This window comes from Salvia hispanica, chromosome 2 (genome assembly GCF_029641045.1).
Source record: "Salvia hispanica isolate PSC_SH4W2 chromosome 2, Shi_PSC_v1, whole genome shotgun sequence".
Taxonomy (NCBI): Eukaryota; Viridiplantae; Streptophyta; class Magnoliopsida; order Lamiales; family Lamiaceae; genus Salvia; species Salvia hispanica.
The window spans coordinates 16,209,226-16,231,355 of NC_142693.1; the positions used below are offsets into that span (position 1 = coordinate 16,209,226).

A 22,130-nucleotide genomic window follows, 5' to 3' on the forward strand; every position below is an offset into this window, starting at 1 on the left:
ACAAGATCTCTACTTAACCCTTTGGTTAAATGATCGGATAAGTTGTCATGAGTTCTCACAAACTCCACAGATATCACACCATCCATAATAAGTTCACGAATCATGCTATGTCTAACACCTAAGTGTCTTGACTTTCTATTATACAATTGACTATATGCCTTAGCCAAGGTAGCTGCACTATCACATCTGATAGATATAGGTGATATCGGTTTAGGCCACAATGGAATTTCATATATTAGATTTCTTAGCCATTCAGCCTCTTTACCAGCTGCTGCTAATGCCACAAACTCCGATTCCATTGTTGAATTCGTGATACAAGTTTGTTTCTTTGATGCCCAACATATAGCATCACCTCCAAGACGGAATACCCAACCACTTGTGGAAGAATGATCTTCCATATTGGTGATCCAACTTGCATCCGAATAACCTTCAAGAACAGAAGGAAATCCAGAATAAGACAACCTATAATCCATGGTTCCTTTTAAGTATTTAAATACTCGATTCATTGCTTGCCAATGGATTAAACTTGGATTATGAGTATATCACTCAATTTTCCAACTGCAAAGGCTATATCGGGTCTAGTACTAACCATAGCATACATTAGTGATCCAATAGCCTTTGAATATTCAAGCTGATTCACAGCAACTCCTTTATTAGGCACGAGTTTTGCACTAGGATCAAAAGGGGTCTTAACTGAAGAACAATCTTTGAAGTTAAACTTTTCCAATACCTTCTCAATATAATGTGATTGAGAAATGGAAATTCCTTGTTCTCCATGTGTGATCTTAATTCCAAGAATCACATCAACCTTCCCCATGTCTTTCATCTCAAATTTAGATGACAAAAATTCCTTTGTTTTATCAACTTGATCTTGGTCAGTACCAAAGATCAACATGTCATCCACATATAGGCAAATGATAACCCCTTTACCGGTAGCATCAAATTTGCTATATACACACTTGTCTGCTTGGTTTAATACAAAACCATTAAATAACACCACGTCATCAAACTTCTGATGCCATGCTTGGGGGCTTACTTTAGTGAATAAAGAAATTTTACCAATTTACAAACCTTATGTTCATTACCAGGCATGACAAAGCCTTCTGGTTGTTTTATATAAATCTCTTCATCTAATTCACCATTTAAGAAGGCAGTCTTAACATCTATTTGGTGAATTACAAGATTATGTATAGCAGCAAGTGCTAACAATAATCTAATTGTGGAAATCCTAGCAACAGGAGCATAGGTATCAAAGAAATCAATTCCTTCCTTTTGTCTAAAGCCTTGAATAACCAATCTGGCTTTATATTTGTCTATGCTTCCATCCACCTTCATCTTCGTTTTGAAGATCCATTTACTATTCAAAGGTTCACACCCAGGTGGTAAATCAGTCAGTTTTCAAGTACCATTTTGGATTATAGAATCCATATCCTCTTGGATTGCCTCTTTCCAAAATGCAGAATCCCTTGAAGCCATAGCTTCTTTGTAGGTCCTTGGATCATCACCAATAGTAAAACAATATTGATATTGAAAATTAATTTCATTTCTTGATCCTTCTAGTAAGTACAATTGGAAATCATCTCCAAAAGACTTAGCTTTTCTTGCTCTACCACTTCTCCTAGCATTAGGAGGTGTATCAATCACTTTTCCATTTACATAAGAGTTACTAGACCTTGCAATCATGTCTCCAGGTTTAGATAAAGACGTGAATCTACCTCATTGCCAAAATTAGCATCCCTTGACTCAATAATAGAGTGCACAGATACATAGTCATTGGGTTCTATGACATAGAATCTATAGCAAACAGAATTTTCAGAATAGCTAAGAAACACACAATCTATACCTCTTTGACCTATGGTTTTCATTTTAGGGTCAGTTAGTCTTACCACAGCTCGACAACCCCAAACTCTGAGATAACTCAGTTTTGGTGGTTTATTATGCCAAAGTTCATATGGGGTTATCTTGTTCCTTTTATTAGGAACTCTATTCAACAAATAACAGGCTGTTAACATAGCCTCACCCCAAAATCCTTCACTTAGGCCAGAATAACACAACATTGAATTAATCATTTCTTTCAACGTTCTATTCTTTCTTTCAGCTACACCATTTTGTTGTGGTGTATATGGAGCAGTCGTCTGATGTATTATACCAGTAGATTCAGAATATACTGGATCATAATACTCACCTCCCCTATCAGTGCGAAGAACTTTAATCTTCACTCCATGATGAAGCTCACTTTCTTTAAAGATTTTAAATTTATCAAGAGCTCCATCTTTTGAATGGCATAGATAGATACAACAAAATCTAGTAGCATCATCAATAAAAATAACTACATACTTTTTATTACCAAGTGATGGAGTCGAATAAAAATCACACAAATCACTGTGTATAAGTTCTAATACCTTAGTAACTTTATTGACATTCTTATTGAAAGGTTGTCTAGTTATTTTAGTTAACATGCAAGTTTTACACTTTTCAATGTTCAACTCAAATGCTGGTATTAAACTCATTTTCGACATATCTTTCAATCTCTTGTAATGTACATGTCCAAGTCTAGCATGCCACAATTCTGATTTACTAACATGATTACTTAAACTAGTAGAAGTCATGCAAACAGAATTATTAACAAAAGAAACATCTAGATTCAACTTAAACATACCACATAGATAACCGAATCCAATAAAAGTACCATGCCTTGACATAATGTATTTGTTACTTTCTAACACTTGTTTATAACCACAATTATTTAACACAATACCATAAACTAAATTCTTACGAATACCAGGTACATATACAACATTATCGAACCCTAAGGAATTTCTAGAAGTAAATACTAGGCTAACAGATCCTAGTCCTTTGATTGGTTCAGTTGCAACATTGCCCATCTTCAATTGGTGTAAAATCCTTGAACCATTGACGATCCTTGCATACATGACATGTTGCACCCGAATCAATCCACCATGAAAGATCATCATCCTGCACATAAAATGCATCAGAGATTATTGATGCATAATAATTCTCAACAGAATGATCATTAGGTACAGAAAACGAACCTGATTGTTTTTCAGGATCCTTGGATCCACTTGAACCAGCCTCGTATTTCCCTTTTCCTCCACCCTTTCCAGACTTACAATCCTTCTTGAAGTGCCCGGATTTGCCACACTTCCAGCAAGTCAGTTTAGGCTTCTTATTCCCAGCCTTATTGTTATTCCCTTGAAACTTCCGTTTCCCTTGAAACATACGTTTCTCTTTACCAGCCTTTGAGGATTCACCCTCTTCCACCATGTTCACAGAAGAACCAACCATGTTTCTAGCACCAACAGAGCCCTTTTCCATTTCACGTATGGACTGTTCAATTTGGAAGTCACTTCCAAGTTCGACCAAATTCAACTCATCGTTCTTATGTTTCAGATTATTTTTAAAATCCTTCCAAGAGGGTGGCAGTTTATCAATAATACTAGAGAAAGAAATGGATTCATCCATATTCATATCATATTGGAAAAAATTGTCCCAATATCCTCAACAATTCGTTGTATTGTTCCATGACAGGCCTCGTATCAACCATTTTATAGTTAATAAAGTTACCAACAAGAAATTTCTTGCTAGAGGCATCTTCTGCCATATATTTGGCTTCGAGGGAATCCCACAATTCCTTAGCAGACTCAACATTTTGATACACATCAAATAGAGAATCAGACATACCGTTTAAGATGTGACCACGACATATGTAGTCGTCGTTCTCCCACTTCATCCGCCTCCTCGTCTGTTCCAGAGTTCCATTTTCAACAGCCTCGGGCATGGGAGTACTCAGAACGTACACGACCTTGAGATTCGTCAGCATGAAAGGCATCTTCTTTTGCCGGCGTCTGAAATCCTGGCCAGCAAATTTATCCAACTTCGCGAAACCTTTCGTTCCTTCCTTCACCGTTTCTTTGTTCGACATTTTCAATTGATTTGATCTTTGTTAGGGAGATTCAAAATACTGAACAGAATGGATAATCTGAAAGTCGTGATGAAATCACTTTCAGATCAAATCAATTTCGGCGGTTCTACCAAAATATTTGATCGGATACAATTCAGAGAAAACAGAACTATCTTATGTTGATATCTGAGAAAAGAAAAACTTAGAACCAAAAAACAAGAATTGATCAGTTTTTAACAAGATGAACCAGCGCATCTGTTAATTTCATAACCGAAATTAATTGTTTTTTCAAAGATTTCCGAAATTGCAAACTAGTCCTTTGACTTTCAGAAATTACATTTTTGGATGAATTTCTTAGCTCGACCCCAGCCAGGGGCTCTGCCCCTTGGACCCCGCTATCCGGGGGTGCTGCCCCCGGACCCCGTCCATCTGTTAGGGGCTTCGCCCCTAACATTCATAATGAATTCAAATAAGCGTGCACTCCGCACCTCCAGACTTATATGATGTCTCATTACGATAATGCTGATCAATCAAGTTAATCCAATTACACTAAAATATTCAACATGGATTACGTAAATGGTCCTTGAACTATGCGTTTTGCACGCAAACGGTACCTGAACTTTAAAAATATCAAGGGTAGTCTAGTCTCTGAATGTACTTTCATATCTAGATACTGAATATGAAAGTCCAAATATGTTTTTTCTGCTATGGCTTCTCGAGAGAATCTACATCTACATTCAAATACGCACGCTTGCAAGGGAGCGAAAACATTGTCTTTATTATACTCCATATTCTATCAATATGGTAGGTAAGCAGTCCTAAATCGCCATAGATTATTTTAATGCATTCCTGTTGAACTTATTCGCCTTAATTTCAATGTTCGCTCATAGATAGTTACATCGGATAGAAAAAAAAAGAAAATTTTAACTTTCAAACAGTTTATTTTTCACTACGTATATTAAATGTTTGCTCATAGATACGACATACTTATAAACACCAAATTCCAACCTTCAACAACCAGTTAGTCTTTAAAAAAAAATGCTGACAATCATTTCTGGCTTAACTTTTACTCCACCTACCTGGTAAAATAAAATAAATGTACAATCTCCCAAATGAAGATTAAAAAATCAAGACATAGAGCGCAGCGCACATTCAAGCATAAAAAAATACGCACGCATTGCAAGGGTATAATCACCAAATAATAGTCTATTCTTATTTATTTATTTTTTTTTATATTAATTCACTTTACTTTTAATACTAAGTAAGACGTTGACTCATTCTTTACTAATAATACATCAATTACTTTTTTTTTAATCTTCGTTTCGTATTAAGATTCATTTTATTTTCAAAATCTCTACTTCAAGGATAGACGGAGTATATTTTTTGAAGTATCCTTGTATTGTATGAGTGCATATTTTAAGAGAAAAGTTTCAAAAAATTACTGTATTATGAAAAATTTGACGTGTGTATATTATAAGAATGATAAAAAAAAGTGACTAATGGAATTCACACACACTATTGGCTCATGAAAAAAAGTACTTCATGTAACGTGATTTTATCAACTTTATAAATTAAAATGTATAAATTCCTTATTATGAAGCTATTTGTGTATTTAAACTAGTGCATTAATTTAACTTTAAAATGGAGTATATAATTAATAATTCTATGCACAAGTACTGGTTACTTCCACTCCAAATTGTCTATCTAAAAGCTCTCTGCTTTAAAACAATCTACTTAAATGCCATTGTATACTTAAATGTATATTTGTTTCAAGGAATCATATTGGCAACCGGTCTCACCAAATGTATTAATTAAGGAGTTAAATAACAAGAGTAGGTGGTGTTACTAATTGCGAGATTTCGGAAAAAGGGATTAATTTCGCTGACCTTTCGAAATTAAGGATTCAATTCGCTGACCTTTAGGAATATAAGATCAAGGCATACGAATTTTTCAGAATAAGGGTTTTTTGCCTTTTTCTTGTTTTTCTCTTATTTTTTCTTATTATTTCCTTCACAATATTTATGAAGTGACTAAACTACCCATTTAAAATTTTAACTCCGATTCTGATACCAACAACATAGGAAAAATTAGAATTTCAACTTTCAGCCGACAGAGAAGAAAGCATAAAATTGAAATAAGTATGTATCAAATAAAAGTGTGAAAAAGAAAGCGAATGATACAGGAGTCGAGATAGGAAGAAATTTCTGGTGATGACTTTACAGAAATTGAGATGGCTATAGAAATAGGAAATACTATTATACTATGCAGTTAATGGAGCTTCGTGATTTATATTCCATGCGGCTGATGTGCTTGAAGATAAGGTTTTGAGAGTTATATTATGCAGTTAATGTGTTTGTATGAACAGAAATAGCTTGAATTAATATTGAGACAACACAGAACTTTTGCTGTTTATGTTTCGTTCGCCTAACCTATTTGGGTAAATGCCTTAACGATGATTGTGGTGTTTGAAAGATGCACAGAAACTCAGCCTGAAATGTAATCAAATATTTATCGGAAAGCAGAGACCGCAGAAAACTTTCCACAACATCGACTTACATATAAAGTAGGTATTATACCGGAGGCTTGTATTCAATAGGACGAGAATAGAGAGCACTACAGAGCCTCTCACGTAGATCCCTTCCACCTTCAAGTCCCCGCACACTTTGTGAAGCTTGTTCGATACTCTTTCTTTGGAGTTAAAATTTTAAGTGGGTAGTTTAGTCGCTTCATAAATATTGTGAAGGAAATAATAAGAAAAAATAAAAGAAAAACAAGAAAAAGGCAAAAAACCCTTATTCTGAAAAATTCGCATGTCTCGATCCCATATTCCGAAAGGTCAGCGAATTGAATCCTTAATTTCGAAAAGTCAGCGAAATTAATCCTTTTTTTCCGAAATCTCTCGTTACGAATTAGGGCGACCATAATTCACAGTCTTATTGTCTTATTAAATGGGAAGCATTTGCTCTTTAGCAAAAAGATTTTATATAGTACTTACTTCCTACGTCTCAATCTAGGTGATACATTTATTTTCACATATATTTTATGAAAATAATATAAATAGTTAAGTGGAAGAAAAATAAAAATAAAAATAAAAGAGAAATTAATAATGTAAAGTGTTAGGACAAAGGTAGTATAATTCTACGAATTAAGTGTAGAAAAAATAAAATGTAAAAATTATAATAATATAAATGACTTCAAAAGTGATTGCTTTTATGGCTGAAGAGCATCATTATTATAATGAAATTTAGTGGAAGCCGGAAATATTGGAACTAAATTGTAGTATAAAAACTATTTTTATAGCTTACTATATAATAGTATTGCATTTATCTTTTAAAATAAGAATTTTGAAGGATAAGACATAATTGATAAAGTAAAAAAAATTTAAAAAAATTTAGGTGCCGTTTGATAAGAATAGAATAGATAACTCATCTATCTTAGAGTTATATGATAAAAAATAGATTACCGCCTATAGGTGTTCTTATTGTGTTTTATTTGTTTATCTTCCCTCTCAAACTATCTTTTAGTGAATAATGATTCTCACCTATTTAAAGAGAAAATACCTAATTAAGGAGACCAAAATACCTAAAAGAGAAAATACATACTCCCTCTACCGCGATTATAGTTTCGATTCATTTGTGTTTTGGAGTTTCGGTTTATTTTTACAATAAATAATAGTAGGTCGCAGATTCCATTAATCCATTTCATTATCATAAAACTAATATAGTATAAACATGAGATTCACATTTCAGTATCTTTTTTCCACCCACATTTTTCTATATTTCTTAAAACTGGTGTTGAACACAACCGAGACTCCTAATCGCGGGCGTACGAATACTTGTTGTGCAAGTGAAATAATAACTTATAGTATTTATCCTCAAAAAATCTTACTAAAGAATGAATGTTATTACTTATAAGGAGTAGTTATTTTATAAATACAAAACAGAAATCATATTATGAAAATTAAGTCATCTGTAAGTAGCAAACTATATCCAAAATTTGATTATTAATAAGGTCATATTAAAATTACTCATACGTTAAGCTATATGATTTCAAGAAAACCAATGTTGGTTTATAAGAGTGGATGCTATTATTATTATCAGTATATTATCTATCGATATTACAAACAATTAATTATAGGGAAATTGGTCCCTAATATCATGAAAATTCCAAAAATTTAGATTTTTTCCACAAACTTTAAAATTGACATATAATATTATAAACTTTATCCGAATTTGTTATTTCTCACAAACGAAAAAAATTCCAGCTATATTAATGGATTGGAGAATAAATGTTGGAGAGCGTACTTCAAGAAAAACTATCCTCAAATATTGAAGAACTTGAAGCTCTTGAAGTTGATGTCGAGAAATTCGGAAAAAAATTCGTATTATGATATTATTTGCCATAACGACGGTGGAAAATAATAAATTCGGATAAAGTTTGTGATATTATTTGCTAATTTTAAAGTTCGTAGAAAAACCCTATAACATTTTAAAATTCCATAATATTAGAGGCAAATATCATATAATTATATTATCAAGAATATGAGACTACGCTTACATCCAAACAAAATTAAAGTTTGGTTGGGCGTAACAGATCACAATTAAAGTATTAATCCGGCCCAATAAAAGATGGCCCAATTCTAAAAAAAAAAAAGAGGAGGAATGTTAAAAAAAAAGAATGAATATGGCAGTAGCATAAACCTTGGATGAAGAAGCAGAGCATCACATGCCATTATCCTCTTTGAGCATTCCAAACTAGAAAAATGGTGATGGGGTGTCGCTTCTTCATGTCATCAACTCTCTCTCTCGCTTCCACCGCCACCTCCACCCTCCAGGAATTCGCCTCCAATCACTCCAAAGGTAGTTTCTTTTGTTTTTTCAGCTCTTGATTTAACTCTTCAATTTCTATCTCGCTATTCTATTGCTGCTGATTGTAAAGCTGATTTTTTGGGCGTGTTTGTCTTCAATTTGTATTCCGTTGCCGTCTCATTGCAAAAATCTGATGGATTAATTTGAAAACCAGCTTTGTCACTAATAGATAAATTGCTTTTGTTTTACATCTCCACTTGTTGGCCTTCTATTTTAGGAAATTTCAGTTTTTGCAATGGCTAATTGACAGATGACAGTAGTTGAGCTTTGTATGAGTAAGCCTTTCATCAATAACTGCTTGTTTTTCATTCGTTTAAAAGGAGTTAATTGATAGGCGTTGCGAAGGTTGTGCTGAAAAAGGGGAAGACTCAGCTGTTTAAAGATGGTAGCCCTATGGTATATAGCGGTGCTGTCGATAGGATAGTTGGTCGACCGCCCCCTTCAACAGGTGACATTGTCCTCGTCACTGATGGAACTGAGAAACCAATCGGTTGGGGTTTATACAACTCAGTTTCGATGTTTTGTGTGCGCCTCATGCAGCTGGAAGATGAAGCAGCCAAGTATTTGTTCTGATTGATTCTTGTTAGTCTTTGGTTTGTTTCCCTAATCAACGAGGCTCACTGTGTCAATGTTGGTAATGCTGCAGAGATCCATCTTGTGTGCTGAACGTGGACAGATTGCTTGAGAGTAGAATCAGTTCGGCTGTTGAGTTAAGAAGGCAGCTTCGGCTTCCTTCTTCTCAGACAAATGCGTATCGTCTTGTTAACAGCGAAGGAGATAGGTATTACTTCCCTGTTTTTTGTTATTTATCTAGTTGTAGTAGTATAATCTATGATTAACATTAACGGATATCATCAGTGCTCACCTTTATGAAAATGAGTACAAAGTTATGCAGGTTGTGGAATTAGAACAATTATTAGGCACTTAACCTGTTTTCGTCTATCAGCCACCATGGTGTGTAGTTGTGCCTGTTGTTTTACCTCCAGAGCTTAGGACTGCAGTATGCCAGCACAACTCCAATCGTGGGTGTTTTCGACCAATCAATGCTTAAGCTAAAAGAATTCATGTACTAGTGACTGAATACACTTTTCTAGATGTAATGCTCATGTTATATTGTTGCACTCTTCCAAACATTTCCCGATAAAACATTGTAGTATTGTACCAAATTATAAGCACTCACAATATATCCTTAGTATCCACTTCCTTAGCATGTTACAGAGTCTTAATCCAATGATTCACTGATTTGTAGTCAGTTGGATGTTTTTGTGTATCATCTTAATTATAAGTGAATATGTAGAATAGTATGCCATGCCACAAACTATAGAGACACTCCACTGTTAAAGCTGATGCATTCAAAATGCAGGTTGTCCGGCCTTATCGTTGATATTTTTGGAGATGAAGCAGTGGTTGCGTCATCGGCTGCGTGGGTTGAAAAGTACAATCAACAGATAAAAGACTGTATCAGCAAAACAAACCATGTCAACCATATAACCTGGAGACCATCCATTGATATTTTGAAGGAGGAAGGCTTGGATCTGTCTCATTCACGAGGTGTGGATTTATCACACTCTCCAAGAATGGTAGAGGTAACCTTGATTAGACAGAAACATTTCTAGAAGACTGAATCAGCTAAGAAATAGCATATATTGGCTGAAACCAACTTCATATAACTTGGCTTTGAATCATGCATCAGATGTAGTGCAATATCTGTGCACATAGCTTACATATGATTTATATAACAAAGCCGCAAATTGCAACATCCCTTTCTGTTTCCCTCTCAATGTTTATTTATACTCCCTCCGTCCCATTAAATATGCAAAGTTTGTTTTTCGGCACTGGATTTTATGTAGTGTTGTTTTGTGAGTTAATGAAGAGAGAGGAAAGTAAGAGAGAAGAAAAAGTAGAGAGAGTATTGTTTCCATTTTTGGAAACGTTTTATTTTTAATGGGACAGACCAAAAAGGAAAATGTTTCATTTCTAATGGGACAGAGGGAGTATTTTGTTTGCCCCTTTTTTTCTCATATGTGTGAGGTTGGAACAGGCTTTGGAGAATGGCATTTACTATTTAGTTTCCTTGGAGGGGCAAAAAACTGGCTTCTATGCCGATCAGCGTGAAAATCGCCAGTATATATCGTCAATCTCTAAGGGTCAGAAAGTACTTGATGTATGCTGTTATACTGGAGGATTTGCCTTAAATGCAGCGCGTGGTGGTGCGCTCAGCGTGACTGGTACATTCATGTCTTTTGCTTCTTCTGTTATTCCTCTAAAGTCTAAACATGTAACGATAGGGACTGGCTCGGTACCAGAGTTGATGAACGAAAATCATGCAAATGACAAGAGGATATAATTGTTAAGGCATTACGAGTCGAATCAATGAGGAAAAGTTAGGAAGGTGAACTTTGAATAAATAAAGAAATGATGTAACTGTGAATCACTTTAATCAAAATATTCCCTGACATTGATAATGCCCAAGGTGTCTTCACAAAGATCGCTTTATCGTCTTAGTCTAATTTCCTTTTTCCCTTGGAAGGTGTGGATTCATCTTCTCCAGCTCTGGAGATTGCCCGGGAGAATGTTGTTCTCAACAACCTCGACCCTAGAGTGATATCATTTCGAAAGGAAGATGCTACACATTTTATGAAGACAGCAATAGCTAATGGTGATTCTTGGGATATTGTTATTCTGGATCCACCAAAACTAGCTCCCAGCAGAAAGGTACTCTTCCTTGCTTGGGTTGCTCTCTGCAGTGTGTATCTTGATTGTCTTTTGGTTCTGACTGATTCTGTGCTTGTTTAGGCATTGCAAAATGCATCTGGCATGTATAGGAATTTAAATTCCTTGGCTATGCAATTAACAAGAAAAGGCGGACTTCTAATGACCTGCTCGTGTTCTGGTGCTATGACCCAAAGTGGGACATTCCTGCGTGTTCTACAGGCAAGTCTCATCTCTTCCTCTCTCGAATGCACTCCGATATTTCAGACTATCCGAATTTCGTACTTACAAAACTAAAGATGGTCACTGATACTACATCAAAACTCCTACATGCCCAAACTGTGTTGATATGGTTACTGTACATTGGTTCAGGGTGCCGCATCCATGGCTGGTAGGAAGATCACAGTGATACGTCAAGCAGGAGCCGGCTGTGATCATCCCGTCGATCCGTCATATCCAGAAGGGGAATACCTCTCAAACGTTTTACTAAGAGTCCAATGATAATTCTAAACCTTCATTTTTTCTTTTGGGATTAGGGAACACTAACGCCCCTAAATGAGTTCAGTAGATGTAAATTTGTAACTTCAAGCATGTTAGATCCATTTATATTGATTTATATAGGGCGTGATTTTGCTGTAAACTGTTGCAATATTAATAGATGTAAAACATATGCAAATCTTGCAGTTGATAATCGATAAATAGAATCAGTTAGATTTACAGCTCTAGGCATATTGAGATCACTAGCATAAATTCAACTCATACAACATAATGTGCACCAAATGTTCAAAAAGCTCTTCATCGAGGTTTATACACACATCATCCCCACCGTCAGATGTCCAAGAAAGGGTTTATCAGATTTTGATCGCAAACGTAAGCTATATAGCACTAGTGACCGCTTGGGTTCCGGTTCCATGACAAATATGAAGGATCTCCAAGTTGCCTGAAACATAAAGAAAGCTTATATTCAGTGTAACACTAACAATACCTGCTAAATCCAATGTTAATCTTCGATGCAAAAATGACCAGACTAGTAGTAACCAAGAATTACGAACCACATTGATCGATTCCTTAAAATGAAATATAGTAAATAACATAATCACACCTTTTGTACGATTATCAGAGATGGGGCAGATCATACCTTGGTTTAATTAGATAAATAAGTAGGAAAACCAAGGCCAGGAAGAAGCATAGTCCGCCAACAGTGAGATATGCAATACCCACAAAATCATTCTTCCCTCCTAGCCAGCTTGTGGTAGAAAGAACTAGTTTCTTCTTGCCGCTGAAACTGTAAGTATTGTAATTGTTCTCCAATGTCACGTTTATGACGTCATCACGTTGAAGATCAACTTCTATCTTCCCATACAATTTCCTGAAAGTGGGAAGTGCAGCAGTTCGCATCCAAACAATGAGGTCCTCCTGCTCACTCAACTGTTACACCATTCACAAGAGAGATCAGTCAATCTTTAAAGCAATAGACGAGAGTATATGACGAATGATTATATAATTCCAAGAAAGATGGATGTGATATTTTCTCAACAGAACCAAATTGCAGGAACCATTTTTTGGTGTATGCATGGAAGTTACGTGCTAATGTACAAGGCTAGAAGCTTACTGGCACGTCTGGCTTAAGAGTGGCTCCACCTTTCAGGGTTCCATTCTGAAAATTTCTCGGGAATACGTTTTTACCAAATTTGTGTTCCCTATCACTCTTCCACGAGATATCTCTCTTGTTCACATTAAGTTGTTGGTTATTGCGAGTAAAGCCATAAGTATCATTAAACAGACTCCATGCTATAAGACCACAAGGAACAATAGGCCCACTAGCTGTATTGTCCTCAGGCTTACAGGGACTTGTATCCTGCAGACTTCCATTATTCCTCAGCTGCTGATCACTTCGGCTCTTCACATATCTATCAATAATTCATAGAGGCATTATTTATAGGAATCACAGGATACGGTAAGGACAAAAGGCAAGTATATATCAAATTACAGGAACACATGGGGATAACAGAGACCAAGCATCATGTTTTGTACTCCATCATATTACAAAAACAGAAGTACTAAAATTTAAAGGCAGTTTGACTGGTGTATAATCTGGTGTTTTAAACAGCTTATGAAGTTATCAAGAGCTTTATTCTCTTAAAATTTGTGTGGTAACTTTTGATATTGAAATGGGCTTTATATGCCTCAAAATAAGGTTATAGAATGCGTGCTTTATATTTGTTTATATGAGTTACTCTCTCCATCCCACAGGAGTGGGCGCAATTTGCAATTTTTCTTCATCCCACAAGAGTATGCTCATTCCTTTTTCGGAAACTACCTCTTAAATTTTAGTAATTCATCTTTTCAACTTGTTTACAACAACAAAAGGTGGACCCTTTCTCCACTTACATACATACCCCTACAAAAAACTTTGGACCCTTTCTCCACTCAAAACTACTACTCCCTAACTTTATTCTCAAACCCTTGCCCATAAAAGATTCCAAAAAACCTTTTGCAATGGGAATGGCAAGTGTAGCCACAATATTGGCACTATAGGGATAACACACTACATACCTCCGATGGTTTTGATAGAAATTGTCAAGCTGGTAATATACATAAATCGGCTGCTTCATATTCTTTGGAACCTGAAATAAAAATTGATTCAATAGTCAAACCATGATATTTTGGGTGTTACGTACAGAAAAACTATTCATGCTGAAGAGCGGACTCACCCTGAGAGTTCTTTGGCAGGTTTTGTTTTGATTGCTCTGAATAAATCCAACCTTGTCATTTCTCAAAGCTTCAGGAATACAATCCGTCTCATACCGATCAACAATTTCTACCACCTACCAAACATAAGGAATTTTGTCAGTAAAACCATATTGAGAGGAGCTGATGGGCAATATAAAAATAAATTACTGTGAATTTGAAGCATACATCTCGAGAGGCAAAGAGGGAGACGACACCAATGGGAATAAAGATAACACTAACAAGCAAGAATGTTCCGATCACCTGCACCCAGGAGTAAGGCTATTATTAGAAAAACTATTCAATTAATGCAGACTATATAAAAAGAACGTACATAAAACATAAATATTTACCCATTTAGGAGTAAGTATCGGCTTACAAGCAGGAAGTTCCTGTTGAGTAAACCTCGAATCTGAAGAAAACAATTGTCAGAAAAAAAACCCCACTCAAAGTTCCAAACTAACACTCGTTAAGCATCCCAAGATAGTTGTAACTTGTAAGAACTGGCTCTACACATTTGGAGAGGCTCAAATAAAAATGACTGAGAGTAAAAATACATGAATATCGACACATCTTCAATGAACACGAAAAACTCATAAACATGAGGTAAATCAGGATTCAGTGGATATTGAAATCAAAGCCTTCAGTAGTGTTTCTCACTGTAACGATAAAGAGGGGATAAAGTATAAACCATAAAGAAAGAGAACTAAACCCATTATCCATGCCATACTCGACCTGGCAATCATTATCTAATCCTCTCTGTAAAGAAATTCAATTGGTTGATGGGATCATCTAGACGCAACTAGTTTTAGGATTTTTCTATGGGGAAAAAAAAAAAAAGAATGTTATTACCAAATATACATAATTGTACCACAAACTTTATAGTTAATGAAAACTTCATCCATTCGCTTCTTCTACAACTTGAAATTTTTAGGAACAATTAGCTATGTGCATCACAGATATAACCTTTTGATTCCATCTAAACTTGCTAAAAGGATCTGGAACTATGTATTTTGGGGTGAGGTGAGAATCCTTACAACTAGATTGACTAGGAAACTAAAACGCAGACCGAAGCATCCATTGCCATCTGTATGTGCATATATATCTTTACTCAGCCCTTCTTCAGAAAATAAGCTCAAAAGGAGAAGATAATAACAATGTATCTGAACAGAATGATTTCTGTTGTATTTCGATATCACGCTCAGATCATAATCAGCTATTTATTGACCAAAACTCTCGGCCTTCCAAAATCATCCTTGAAGTTTAACATATCTTGTTACAAACTAACCCTAAAAAGACTTCCATCAATTCGGAGATTCGCTAATTCAGAACCCATCCATCCTCTCTTCAAATTCTCTTCAAATTCACCAAATCAAAGCCCAAATCTTAAAACATATAAACCCTATCCATCTTACACATTCCAAACAACCAATAAACAGAACAAGTCAACACACATTATCTCTTTATTTTCTCATGATCAATTCAAAAATAACAGGGTGTGGGTAAGGAATTTACACTTGGGGCGCTTGGAATTCCTTCTAGGCGCAGTCGAATCGGCCGATCCAGCTCCTGCGGCGCTGGATGATGGAGTTCCCGAGTTCATCACTTGGCAATAGTCGTGTCTATGAATGCCGACAGATTAAGCCGGATAGCAGATTTGAAGAAACAAAGGGCAAATCGGAAAGTAGAGGAAAGAATTATTGAATCAAAGAAGCGATGATAATTAAAGAGGGTTTGGAGATCATGGAGAGGGCGAGATCTTCGTTGGAATCCGGCCAATTAATAGAACAAGGTTGCTTCTTTGACTTTGAAATATCTTTCCATTGTAATTATCGGAGATTGAAATATGGAAAAGATTAAGAATTACAGAAGGAAAATTAAGCCAAAACGTGTTTACTTCTCTCTCTAGAAGCATTCAGATGAAGACTACTGGTTTTAGAGTGAGAAAGCGGTGATTGAATTCGTCGATAATGAAAAATAGTATTGAAATAATTAGTCAAATATGACCTTCCATAGACCTGGATACACGCTTAATTGTTTCCATTCTTCCAATTGAATTCTACTTAATTGAATAATCAAATGTGAATATGGAAATAATTTAATAATTTTTATCACACTATTGTTAATTACTATAAAAAAAGTGTGTTATATTTGAAACATACTCTAAAAATAAAAAATAAAGTTGATATCTAATGATCAAGTCAAAATTGGCATTGTTGCGGGGGAGTTGATTTTTATCATAATTATTTTCATTCTTTTCTCTCGTGTTAAAATTTACAACAAATACTAGTACTATGTAGCCTAAGATTGCATATTTAGGATGATAATTAAGCGCAATTTAATTGGTAAAATGTTTCTTTTCTAATTAATATTCTCTTCGTCTGCGAATAAGAGTCCCGTTTTTCTATTTTGGTCCGACCGCAAATAGGAGTCCCAGTTCATAATTACCATAAATAGTAAAAAGGCCTCACATTCCACCTACCCATTCCACCCACATATCATTTAAAACTAATATATATATAAGTGAGACTTACATTCCACTAACTTTCTTCCACTCACTTTTCTTTAACATTTATTAAAATCCGTATCGTAATGAAATGAAACTCTTATTCACGGACGGAGGGAGTAGAACAGGAATTCGTCATCGTAAGTTGCATAATATTTGTTGGGAGTGGGTAGGTGTAGGTTTGCATATTAGGTTTTCACTTTTTTTAAGAGAATTTATCGTGTGAAGGTAGAAGACTAGTGTTGCACGTATGGACGGATAGGGTAACATTTACTTGTCATGCAGTAATTTGTCAAATTTTATTAGACAAATAAATATAATAGTCTGGCCTGGATACCTTAAGGTTCGAAACACGTCAATTATAGTAACAATTCCCAATATTTCAATAAAAGTCTAAAAATGATCAATACGTCTGATGTTCAATTGATAAGGTGAAATTTTTGTAAGGTGGAATCATAGTTAGATTAGCGTGGAGCCTCTGCTGTGGCAAAGATTTGCAGTGTTTAAAACGCAAACAATTTGGAAAATTAGCTAAAAAGTATTACTTCTAAAATATAATTTAATAAAGTTATCTCCTAAAATTAGCTAAATCAAACGCACAGAAACAAGAAACAAAAATTAAAAACGCAAAGAAAAGGAAGAGAAAAGAAAATGACAGAAATATACTCCATAAAACATACCTGCTGCTTCGTTTAATTCCAAATTGAGTGCATTTTAAGAGCATCTCCAATGCTAAATAGGCCAGCAATAGGCTAGCCATTCTCTCTCCCTGTCACGTCAGCAGCACTAAAAATCTACCTGTCACATCAGATTTAGGCCAGCCGCAATAAAAATTATTCAAAATATACTACATTTACGAAATTAAATTTACGATACATATACGGAAAAATTAATCCATTCTATTCAAAAAAAGTACAAAGATTTTAAAAAAAAAGTACATGGTTTTTTTTTAAAAAAAAGGGCTTCCACACACGAGCCCCGCCACGCTCTACTCCTCATCGCCGTCGCGCCGTCCTCGCCGTCCTCGCCGCCGCCACCCGTGGTATCTGAGCCCACGTCGGAACTGTTGGAACATATATACTAAAAAGCATTTTTCAAGTTTTTGAATTTGATAAATTGCTTGTATATTGTAAACACTCTTCATTTAATGAGAATAATAAATGTTTTCTTCACACTGTGTATTTTACTTTAATGGGTATTGACCGTATTTAATTATATATTAAATTATATAATTAAAGCGCCGGAAAGTAAAATCAGTCTAAGTCTTCTACATTGAAGGTTGGGTCGTGGAACAGGTCATCACAGTAGGTGGCCCAACCGGTACCTTGTAGAAGTAAAACTTTTTCACAAACCTAGATAGGCTTTGGCTACCTATCGTGAAAGGTTGCAGTGTCCATCCGAAAAGTCGTCTTTACCTTGAGAATGACTAGTGACACTGGTGTGGTATAGCATTGAATGGATCTAAAGTATAGACACGTCTTTGTTGCTATCTACTGTAAGACGATGTCTTGGAGATTTAATATTTCCTAATCTTTGTAATAATATAGGACACACGTTATTTAATCATACGCTGCTTTGACTTATCAATAGGTGCGGGTTTTTCGTAACCCAATATTCCTGATATCTTGGATAGTAGTAATTAATAACTAGAATGGTGTCAGTTTATTATTACATTGAATCGTGTGCCTGCGCGGTTTGACTATATCCCCAAGAGGTGTTCGAGAGAAGTTCTATTATTCGGAAACCCGGCCGGTTTGGATTTAATCCAAGAATAAATAGAAAAGGAAAAGTATATTTTTAATATACATCTCGTACTAGACAAACTCTTGGAAATAAAGATATTAATTAATTTAAAGTCTATAGCAGACTACAAATTAATTAATGGATATAGAAAGTCTTAGACAAAGGGAAATAATATATTAAAGAGGTTAACCCGGATTGCTTGTAATCACGGATTGGATGGGCGGTCAATATTTCTTCTATAGTGGCACAAGAAATATTCCATTGGCCTTATATTAAATTATGGGTTATAATTTAATTAGTAAAGAAGGTCCAATTGGGTAGGCCCAATCCAAGCCCCATAGATCCCTAACCTAGCCCATCATAAACTCTATAAATAAGAATGTAAGGAGGAGACACATAGGTTATCACAAACCCTAGCCTCCACACTTGGCTTTCTTGTCTTCTCCTTCAAGATTCTTATAATTTCTAAGAGATTCCTCCCACAAGGAATTTAGATCTATAGAGTTAAGGGTCATAGGTTAGAAGATCTTTGGTCTTGCGTTCACAATCAAGCTTCAAGATCTACACGTGGAGAAGTAGCAAGCCACTTCGATTCTTTGGAGAATCATTGTTGTAAGTATTCAACAACATAATTTAAATTAAATTATGTGATTAATTGCGCAATTATATGTTTCTACATGTTCAAGCATGAAATTGAATCGACCCACATAATCACCTAAATAGATTCTTTTGTGGATTTATTTAATTTGCATTTTCCGCTGCGATTATCCCCAACAGGAACCCCCTAGCCGTGCCCTCGCGACATCCAAATCAACCCGCATGCTCTCGAGCATTGAGTGAAGAAATATCTTCTCCGTGGGGTCAGTGGCGGTCCTCCAATCTTGGAAGACCTTGTACATCTGAGCCCGCGTTTGGTTACGCGAATGGAGAGTGTACTCGAGTGGGGTGGGCGGGAGGGCGGAGGACTGGACCTCGCGGGGCGATAGGGGGGATCCGCCCCTCGCAGCCCGTTGCGCCCGCTTCTGTCCAACCGGGCGGGGGCGACCAGCAAATGAAGGAGGGGATGGAAACTCCTCAGCATCCGGGGGGAGGTCGTGGGATCCGCCGCTGCTGCCGCTGTAGTCGCCGGTATAGTTCAGTCTCTGCTTCTTCGGCCACCCAGCATCGCACCCCGCACGGAACTTCTCGGAGTCCTTCAGCAACAAAAAACACTCCCAAAAGTGGAACTCCTTGTACGTCCCCGCCAAGGGGAACTGACTCTCGGCTATCCTCCGGGCGTCCTCCTCATTCTGCCCACTAGTAAGCTGACGGAGGGCGTTGGCGTACAACGCCGAAAAACGGCCGACCGCGGCCCTGATGCGCTCCCACCCCTTCCGGACCTCCTCCCCGCTGAAGTCCTTCCCATGCGGGCAATGCCTCCTGTAGGCAGCTCTAATCTTCGCCCATATGTTGACGACCCGCTGGTTGTTCGCAACCAGCGGATCGTCGCACACCTCCACCCCAGCGTACTCATCCTCCGTCCACTTTCTCCGGCCGGGGGTGTCGTCAACAACGGGCTGCGACGACTCGCTGACCGCCTTGGCCTTCCCCCTCGTCTTCTTCTTCTACGCCGCGGCCCGCCCCGCTGGAACGGGAGTGTCCGGATCGTCGAGATCGATCCCCATGTCATGCAATGACAAAAGGTCATCGCCAGTGAACTGCGTCTCCACTGGGGTCGACGTGTGAGACGAAGCCGTCAAAAAATCCAGAGAGGGACGATAGACCGTGTCCCCCCCGGTGTCCCCTGCATCCCCCCGTGCTGCATCTCCCCCTGTATCACTCCCTGCCACGTCATCCCCATCATCTGCTGCAGCATCTGGGGTATACCTCCCCACCCGCCGCTCCCCTGGCTCCCCTGCCCCCCGCCCGGTATCCCCCACGGCATACCCCCCGGCGCACCGGCCATCATCCCCATCAACTGCCCCCAAGGGACGTTAAACCCTGGCCCCATCCAGATCCCACAGGTACCGTGGGAGTCTGAGATCCACTCGTCGCTGGACTGGACTCGTTGTTGTGATCCATCGCTCGATGATGCTCTTGTACAGAAATTTAGAGAGAGAGAAAACTCGTTAAAACAAGTGGTGCAAATGAAAATGAAACAAAAATCGCATTTATATAGCGTTTTTTTTTTAAAAAAAAAAACAAAATTCGGGCGCTGGCCGATCGGGCCGCCACAATGGCGGCCAGTGCCGAGCGATCGGCCAGCCTACGCCGATCGGCTCGCCGAATTCGGGCTGGCCGCCTACAATGGTTCGGCTAGCCGATCGGCCAGCGCCGCGAATCGGCTAGCCGGTCGCTAGCCGACCATTGGAGATGCTCTAAGAGCATCCACAATAAGAATCGGTCAGCCATAGGCCAGCCACTCTCTCTTTCTGCCACGTCATCAACACTAAAAATCCACCTGCTATGTCATCAGCACTAAAAATCCGTCTGCCACATCAACATTTTACTCAAATAGGCTAGCCTAAGGCCAGCCGCAATAAAAATAATATTTACGGAATTAAACACAAAATACGGAATTAAATTTACGACATATATACGGAAAAATTAGTTAATTTTATTTAAATAAAAAAAGTACATTAATTAAAAATCAAAAAAATTATATAATAAAAAAAATCTGGGCTTCCACACACGAGCCACCGACCCACTCTACTCTTCACTAATTTATTAAAAAAATACATTAAAAAATGTTAGTATGCCTTGAATCCATTATAGTTTGCCGCTAGCCGAACGGGGGTCTCGTTGTGTGCCTATTTAAAAATTACATAATTAAAAAAAATGCATAAAAAAATACATTAAAAAAAATACATCAAAAATTTAAAAAAAAAAACGAAAATTAGCGCTGGCCGATCGGCACGCTACAATGGCGGCCAGCGCCCTCAAATCGGCTAGCCCACGCCGATTTTCTCGCCGATTCGGCGCTGACCGATTCCAATAGTTCGGCTAGCCGACCGGCTAGCGACGTGAATTGGCTAGCCGTGGGCTAGCCGCTATTGTGGATGCTCTAAGCACAACAAATCCTAATGTGGTCATTGGCATAGCAGGTGATCAATACCCATAGTTTAAGTTATCACCCCCTATCAAACATGGCTTGATTATGAAAGTATTTTCGTGCCACAATAAGGTGGAATAACAATTGGGGAGCACTGGGCACATCCTTAATTAGAGTCACAATATACATTCAATCTCGTGTTGTCACGAAAAATGCAATAACTAAAATTCAATATACATTTGTGAAGTTGTAGATGCATTTCCGCAAATTGCATTTTAGTTATAGACAACTTGCATTTTATATAGTTATATTTTGCATTTTAACATAAATTGTCTACATTGCGAAATGAGCTACATATAAATGCAATTCATCCATTTATAAAATGCAAATTAAACAGTCTACATCTAAAATGCAAAACTCAATAATAAAAAATGCAATCTGCCGAAATTCATCTACAACTTCTACAAATGTATATTGCATTTTAGTGTTTACAATATCATGTTTCGTGCCACGTGGCAGCACGAGATTGGATATACGTTGTAACTTTAAAATTAGTTTTTAAGCACATCCGTGGGTTATATGGTCTATATTTTTAGATCATCTCCAACTATACACTAA

General features: G+C 37.0%; 2 protein-coding genes across 3 annotated transcripts; one reads left to right on the forward strand and one right to left on the reverse strand.

The window, feature by feature from the left end:
* The first annotated feature begins 8,612 nt into the window (after positions 1-8,612).
* On the forward strand, positions 8,613-12,142 carry LOC125223476 (S-adenosyl-L-methionine-dependent methyltransferases superfamily protein). 2 transcript variants are annotated; one of them, XM_048126647.2, is made up of 8 exons: positions 8,613-8,781; positions 9,125-9,350; positions 9,437-9,571; positions 10,154-10,376; positions 10,832-11,018; positions 11,321-11,505; positions 11,587-11,724; positions 11,875-12,142. In XM_048126647.2, exons 1-8 carry the CDS (start codon positions 8,685-8,687, stop codon positions 12,001-12,003), a joined length of 1,320 nt encoding a protein of 439 aa, XP_047982604.1. In that variant the 5' UTR covers positions 8,613-8,684; the 3' UTR covers positions 12,004-12,142. The 2 variants fall into 2 exon arrangements, with proteins under 2 accessions (XP_047982604.1, XP_047982613.1); XM_048126656.2 differs by having other exon boundaries at positions 8,625-8,781; positions 9,111-9,350.
* A 28-nt stretch (positions 12,143-12,170) lies between these two features.
* Positions 12,171-16,198, reverse strand: LOC125223489 (ALA-interacting subunit 3-like). Its single transcript, XM_048126668.2, has 8 exons — positions 15,748-16,198; positions 14,586-14,644; positions 14,422-14,496; positions 14,217-14,330; positions 14,059-14,129; positions 13,115-13,412; positions 12,641-12,930; positions 12,171-12,442 (listed from the first exon to the last, which is right to left on the reverse strand). Exons 1-8 carry the CDS (start codon positions 15,833-15,835, stop codon positions 12,388-12,390), a joined length of 1,050 nt encoding a protein of 349 aa, XP_047982625.1. The 5' UTR covers positions 15,836-16,198; the 3' UTR covers positions 12,171-12,387.
* Positions 16,199-22,130: the final 5,932 nt, after the last annotated feature.